The sequence below is a fragment of the Oenanthe melanoleuca genome, chromosome 8 (genome assembly GCF_029582105.1).
Source record: "Oenanthe melanoleuca isolate GR-GAL-2019-014 chromosome 8, OMel1.0, whole genome shotgun sequence".
Taxonomy (NCBI): domain Eukaryota; kingdom Metazoa; phylum Chordata; class Aves; order Passeriformes; family Muscicapidae; genus Oenanthe; species Oenanthe melanoleuca.
The window spans coordinates 4,787,505-4,795,283 of NC_079342.1; the positions used below are offsets into that span (position 1 = coordinate 4,787,505).

Consider the following 7,779-nt stretch of genomic DNA (forward strand, 5'->3'; position numbering starts at 1 on the left):
ACTACATTAAACAAAAGATAAATGTTCAGCTTAGCAGAACTTCTTTACATCTTGCATTGAGCAAGGAGTTATTAATACAAATATCAGAAAAGAAGTCTGTTTATTTTACTGAGCTCACCTCTGCAGAAGCAGAAAGACATAGGAAAAAATACTGAGGCCTAAATCTCTCTCCAGACAAGTCTGTTAACACAGAGCTGTTCAGGGCAACATCTTGACATTTGGCTAGAAAAATTACATTCAGACACACATCAAACCAGAACAACAGTTTAATGTATCTTTTTTCATTATACAAGTCTCACCCCAATTATTCAAACATTAACAACTGATCCACTTGATACAAAACCAATTAATCCAGGCAAAACAGCAGAGGAATATACCTTTCATTTTAATGACATATTATCGTTGACAATCATGTATGGATGGATTTGACTAATTATTAGTGTAACTGGTGTTTTGTCCTGGGCAAATCTCTCCACACCTTGGCTATGCCACAGTGCACTTCCAGTACACACGTGTAAAGCTGTCTACAGCAGCCCTTTAGAAACAAACAGTACTGCTCAGTTTCAGCTGACACGAGTTAAACAACACTGAAATCATGTATAAAGCATCAAGGATATTCAAAATGTCAGATGTGGAGCCTGTGTGATAAGAGGTGATTCCAAATAACTTTGTTCCCCATTCTACACAGAAGGTGCCTTAAAGGACCCAGGAACAATGTGGAGGCACCAGGCCTTTCCACACATTCCTGCCATGCCCTTCCCTTCCCCTGCTCAGTCACCTTCTTAGGCAGCCAAGTGCATCAGCACCCAGGCTGTCTCCACATCCTCTCACACAGTCTTCAGGCTCCACATCACTTAACTCTTCTGTAACATTCAGAACCAGATTTCCTATACAGCAAACTGATAAAAACAACATCTTTCTGACTACTGTCATGAACATGAAAATGCTGCAGAATGCACATGGCTCAGAGGCCATGGTCTGGGTAACCTCAGCAGAGGAACAAATTGGGAGTCATAATCATTTGTTGCATCCACTGGAAAACCTTTTTGGAACATGGGCTTTGTAGTGCTTGGGAGGCAGAGCTGTGAGCCTGGTAGCTCAAACATTGATCATAAAGTGAGGCAGGGCACTAATCCCCTTCTGGCTGTTGTGACTGCTCAGTGATTAAGTGTCACTCTACCCTCATTAACTAACACTCAGGAATGAAAACAGTGCTGCCTGCTCTCAGCTCTTCTCCAGCCCATTTATTGTGTATAATACACAGATTGGTCTCTTCTTGTTTATTCTGGGGAAGAAAGAGTTTGGCCATGTTCATGAACCACTCCTGAATCCTCACTGTCAGTTTCAGTAGCTAAAATGAAGAATAGAAAAATGTCAGAGTTAAACACAAAGAAGCATAACCCCCAAACCCTCTGTTTCAGTTCTTGTTACACCTGGAATCAATCTCATTTCCACATATGAAGCTGCACTGGAGTAGAAGAATGAGGCAGACATTTCTGCCCACTTACCCACAGTGACCTATGCCATGCCCTTTTAACACTCCTGTGGATTCTCAAAGGCCTTGACAGACAGTTCATAATCCTTTTTTCAGATCCATCTAGGGATTTTTATTTTATAAAGTATTTACGTGGCAATTTGCATGAAAAGCTCCCTCATCTCTTCATGGGCAACCTGGGTTTTGGTTTTCTGCAGCTTGCTATTTTAGAAAGCCAACCATGTGCAGTCAGAGTCTACCATCAGATGCTGTACTGGCTGTTTTACTGGACATATCTTGTGTTTATTTTGTCAAATCTCTGTAACACTACCAGTCAATACTGCATGGAATTGTGTAACAACCTGTCTATATTTCACACCACTCCTGTAAATCATTAACTCAAATCTTTCTGGAAGCATCTTCTACCCTAGGAACATCTTTTTCAGGTAAGCCTTGGGAGTTACTCATTTTTGTTTTCATCTGAGATTTCCTTCTGGGCAGAGATCACACACACTTCTCCTCACCAGCAGTCACTCTGCTAGGTGACAGCTTTCTATATCCATCTTCCTGCAACAGTTTTGCCAGAAAGCCTATTTCACCTCAGTTCTGGAGAAAGGATGTTCCCAAGTTTAACTGCAGATTGGAATCAGTTCCATTTTGAAAAAGAAAGACATTATGCAATCCTAACACATCCTTATACACTACACATTACAGCTTTTCTCTTTCTTCAAGCATCTTGAATTCCAAAAAGAATTTATTTGTTTCACTCTTCCCTTTACATCTGCATCTTCTACTGTTAGGCTATTTTGTATGACCTCATATAGAATTATCCTCCCTCACTGGGTTACAACTGCAAATTCTTACATATCCTGGAGCACAAATGCTATGCAGTAGAATTAATTTCTACTTTCTCCATAGCACTAAGGAAACTGGATTGTTCTCTGAGCAACACAATCCATGATGCATTGTTTCCTATGGTGCTGTGCCAGGGCTGTGATTCCCCTGGTATGTTAAGGGCTGAGGTCATTAGATGGCATTTTGCTCCCTGGGGGAGGCTGTTCCACTGGTGTTTCTTCTTTATCCAGTTCCTGTTTTCATCAGTTTTTGGCCAGTACAACTTCACTCTACCAATGCAGGACTGGATTTCTCTGTTTCCCTCACACACTACTGTAACTTCAATCCCTGTCCCCCGTGTTTGTGTGCTACTTCCAGTTCCTTCCCGTTCCCTCAGAGTCCAACAGAAAAGCTACAGCTCCCTACACATTCTCTGCCACTGCAGCATCCCCCAGGTTTTTGTCCCCTCCAAATCACTAGTCCTCACTTCTGGATTTACAGGCTAGCCCTTGCTTTCCTCTCTTTCCCCCAAACTCATCCCCTATTACTTCACCTCCAGCACATCAGTATCTCCTACACACTGCCTTTACCAGTATCTTACAATAACTTTACATTTCTACAACGTCTGTACACCCCCATACTGCCATATTCTCCATATTCCCCTTCACCACAACTCCTGCTTCCTGTTCTTTGGCTTTCCAGCCAGACAAGGAGCTGAAGTGCCCCCAGTGCTCAGGGAATGTTTCCCCACTGCTGGGCTGACTGGCAGCACTTGGTGGCTGGCCCAGGGACACACACACCAGTGAGGGACTGAGTGCAGGGTGACAGCCAGCCCAAAACCACAATGTGCTTCAGTGAGAGGCATCTGCTTCTCTTGCACATCAATATTGTGTAGGCATGTGATCACAACAAATATGTTTGGCTGAAAACAGCTAATGGGTTGAAGAGCTAAGAGAGGACTGACACTAACAGAAAATAAGGCTGCACGAGCCTTATGTTGTTGAAAAATCAGGCCCAAAACCCCCAATTTATATTTTGTCCCACATAACCATCACCACCATCTTATCAGTTCAGATGAGATCATTCTACTTGTCTTATTTCTCCCATCTCTTTTCAGGTTTTTTCAAATTTCATAAACAGTTAGCTTAACAATTTTTTGTTCCCATGTTCAAAAAGAGAAAGAAAGTTGTATTTATTTGTCTGCATTTTAAAAAGTTTAAAATAAAAATATTAAAATAAAACTGGTTGTTTGCACATCCAGTATTAGTGGTTAATTCTCTGAGCAGCTCTACCCTCTTGTGGTCACAGCTTAGCTGCAGCCAAATAAAAAACTTGTGAGTATCATCACAAACATGTCCCCATGTAGGCACAGTACATGAAACAGATCTAAAACAGAGGGGCACAAAGACTTAATCTATGACAGAAATTCAAAATCCTATGGGAATCAGTTAGAGATTTTGAAGATTCAATCTTTCTTTTCCAGCAATTAAAATCTAGCATTTTCAGATGAGCAAGAAATTTCATATTATTCATGGTAAGTATTAGTCTGCATTATTTTTTAACTATTTGTCTAAATTGAAATACAACCAAAGAATTTTTAAGATTTGCCTTGCAAACTACCTATGTAGAGAAATACTTTAAGAATATCTACATTTTCTGGAATAGGTCTGAGTCCTGGGGCCTTTGACGTCTGCTTGAGACTGGAGTTCTTGTCAGCTGGAAAGCCCAAGCATGCCAGGCTGCCTCCCCTAGGTCAGCCCTTCCCAGAGCTGTGCAACCTGTCCCAAGAGTCAGGACTTCAGGCCTGGCTTCAATCACAGAGGTCAAACCTAGCTGGGATCAGGGTCTCTTGGTTTCCATCTCTGGGGTTAGATATTGAAACCAGGCTAACAGTGAATCCCATACTTCCTTACCATGTACTTCCTTGGTTGTTTCAGCCAGGATGTTCAGTGAAACTGGAGCTGGGATGTAATGAATCCCTGTCAGAAAACTTGATGGGATGAACTGATGCAGAGGAGTGTAGTATCCTTGAGGGAAATCTCCAGCTCCATCTGGAACCTGTGGAAACACATGAAGAAGATCACCTTCCATCTAAAGATTCTCTCCAGGATACATCTGCATTACCAGTCCATTTCTGGGTTTTTGCTGCCATGTCAGTGCACACACTGGCATGTGGAAAGCCTGTGCACAGGGTATCATGGTGCAAGAGTATCATGAGCAGTAAGAACTTCTCAGACCATGTCAGAGCAAAACTGACCTTTTAAGTCCTTGTCACATGTTCTAGCATCTCATTGGAGTAATTTGTTTAAATCAGGAGCAGCCATCCTCTTTCTCAGTAACCCCTAAAACGTGACAGGGAATTTCTATACAAGCATAATAAATCTATTGTTTATACTCTTGAGGCAGATCACTCTACCTGATGAATTGTACTGAAAGCAGTCAGATTATTAACATCATAATTTGCTAATGTTTTCCTCAGTGTGATGTATCAAAATGCAATGAAGTAACTGAAAAGGAGGATGACTCTTCATGGTTACTTCAACAGAGAGAAGTCAGTTAAAAGAAGGCAGTGTTAGCACAAATAATTAAAAGGCTGCTACTCACCGATACAGTGGTTGCACTCCCTGGCACATAGCTGCTAGGAATGTGTCGGAATCCTCTCTGAAGTGATATCCCTGGAGGTGATGCTGCTTCCCCACTGCTTGACTCATTGATGGCAAATCCCAGGGAAAATGGGTGGTAAGGATACACCCCAGAACACCCAGGGTACACTTTGGGGATTTCTCTCTCCAGGTATTCTGGGTTGACGGCGTATTCTGGAGGAAAAGCAGGGTGAGCTAGGAGACAATGAGAAAAGAGCAAACAAAATTATCCATTTAATTTTATAGAGTTACATAGAAGTAGCTGCAGGAACGAATTCCACTCTCAGACAGGAGAATCTGGTCCTTTGGTTTCAGGTTCGGCTCCCCATGAATTGATTTTGGGATTTTTCTCAGAAATTAAGGAAAGGTACAGCACATGACACTGTAATGCAATTATTTAGCATTCTTTTCTGTCTTGTGTGCTGTAAGCTTTCAGTAAAGCACTGGCTGCAGAATCTTATTCTTTTCAGTACATCAGCAAGAGCAAAACAACTTACCTTTTGACTCTAGTGGTACTAAAAACAAAATTCCACAGAAATGGCAGAGTTCTAACTTTCTAGTTTTCTAATAATGCACTCCTATCTGTCACTTCTTAGGTCAATTTACAGCATGCTCAGTTTTAGGGTCATACACAAACAACTTCAGAAGCAGAAATTAGTTACTTCACTTTTTATTTTGCATCTTGAATCTTATATGGCCTCTCTGAACTCTAAGGAAAAGAAGTAGAGTGGCTATTTGAATGTAAATAGGGTCCTTCTTGTCTGCCCCATCCTCCAATTGGCAAAGACAAAGAAGTTCTTTTGAAAGGTTTACCTCTGGAGTACTATAATTTGCATCTAATCTTTATCTGAAGTTGGTCAGCAGGTTAGAAATGTTAAGGGAAGGGCTGACAGACATCTGTATAGCTACTGTCATGTATAAACACACTTTTATTCCAAAACAAAGCTAAAAAAGTGAAGTTATTGGCAGTAGTCTCTGGGGATTACAGATGTCCAAAATAAGTCTTTTCCCTGGGCTTCTCAGGACAACATCTTGTCTTGCAGGCTGCCAGCTCTCCAGAGGCTCAGATTTGTGACTACTGCAATCAGCAAGAATTTCTGCAACATTCTTATAATAAGAGAATGGAGTTACTATAATAAACTACACAGGTCCCATGAAAGACTCTATTAAAGGAAGCAATTTAAGACATGACAAACCACACAACTGCTCCACCTGAGAAGTTTATGCTCTGCTCTTACACCAAACGCACTTTTACTTCAAGTCATCCAAGCCAAATTTAATTTTTGCTACAGGCATGAATTAAGGCGAAAAGGTCTTTTTCTTTTACAGTGCTAGCATAAAATGCTTGGTTCAGCCAGCTGCAGCAGTACCTTACCTATTTACACGCAATCACTGAAGTTTTTGCATTTTTGTTGCCGGGATTTTGTCCCTGTGAGTTTATAATCACTGTGACAGCAGTTTAACACGCGGCGCAGACCCAGTTTGGTTGCACTCCCAGACTAATTTCCCTCTCGGTGAAAGCCACTCCGATAAGGCTGGAGCCCGCAGAGGGCGGCGAGGCTGAGCACGCTGCTCCCGCCCGCGCTGGGGCCGCACAGCGCCCCGGGGAAGGAGAGCGGCACCGACAGCGGGAGCGGCTCTCGGGCAGCCGAGCCTGAGCGATCAGCGAAATGCCACACGTTTGACAGGGGAAAGGGCACAGGAAGATGCTGGCAAGGGGACAGTCCTTACCGTCGTCCCTGAAGGGAGGCGGCGGTGGCCCCCAGGCTGCCGTGCCCTTGCCGCCGCTGTCGGGCTGGGTGCCCTTCTTCCTCTCGTGGCTGCAGGGCTCGGGCGCTCCGTCCTGCCGGGCCGCCCCGGGACCCTCCCCCGACGGAACGGGCTCCGCGCCCGCCCGGCCCGGCGGCTCCGTCTCCTGCTGCCTCAGCGCCTTCTGCGCTGCCATGATCTTCTGCCGCTCGGAGATGAGCGAGCACTTCTCGCACAGGCACAGCTTCCAGCGGCAGTGCCCGGCGTGGCCCTTGACGGGCACCACGAAGCCGTGGTTGCGGCAGCGGGAGCACTTGGGTGCCCGCAGCGCCTTGGCCGTGGCCTCGGCCGCCTCCATGGGATCGCCCCCCGGCCAGGCTCCTTCCCCGGGCTCTTGTATGGCACAGGGCGCTGCCTGGGGTGGAGCAGCCCGGGCAGAAGCGCCCAAGGGGCGGGTGGGGAATGCCCTGGGTTTGTGGGCTCCGTGCCCGGCTCCAGGGCACAGCCTCCCCGGCACCCCCTGCAGCCTTTGGTGCGGGCGGGACCGAGCGCAGCCGCGGGGGGCTGATGCCGGAGCTGCGGGGGGCTCGGAGCCCCGGCGGTGCCGCGCCCTGTGCTGGGCTGCCCGGGGCGTGGATGGGCCCGGCGGATGGGCTGGCCATTACAGTAGTGCCCTAAAAGATAATGTTCCTTTTGGCGCTTTAACATCTGCACCCACTTTCACAGCTCTCATGCATTGGCTTTTAATATGCACGGGACTGCAGTCCCGTTTTGTTTCCAATTTGCAGCATGCTTCTCTTGTTGAGGAGGAGTGACTGCCTCAGCAGAAAAAGAACACTTGCATCATTATGTTTTTCAAAAGAAGGTACTAAGACGAAGGTGGAAAGCATATGTCATTCCAGAGACCTGTCTCTTTTTCTCAGAATTCCTTATTCTCCGGGAAAAAAAGACAAGCTTACAGTTAGAAATACAGGAATGCTCCAGTTCTAGTACTGCTTTGAAAGCACTAGTTATTTGTTTCTGCTGGTAGCTGCAAACCCATGGTTTACACAGTAGCCCATTTCAGGAGAAAACTCCCCA

At 45.1% G+C, this 7,779-nt stretch overlaps 1 protein-coding gene across 1 annotated transcript; it reads right to left on the minus strand.

The window, feature by feature from the left end:
* Positions 1–249: 249 nt before the first annotated feature.
* DMRTB1 (DMRT like family B with proline rich C-terminal 1) lies at positions 250–7,271 on the minus strand. The gene is made up of 4 exons (XM_056496992.1): positions 6,682–7,271; positions 4,913–5,145; positions 4,222–4,366; positions 250–1,351 (listed from the first exon to the last, which is right to left on the minus strand). The coding sequence occupies exons 1-4, from the start codon at positions 7,055–7,057 to the stop codon at positions 1,281–1,283; spliced, it is 825 nt and encodes a 274-aa protein (XP_056352967.1). The 5' UTR covers positions 7,058–7,271; the 3' UTR covers positions 250–1,280.
* Positions 7,272–7,779: the final 508 nt, after the last annotated feature.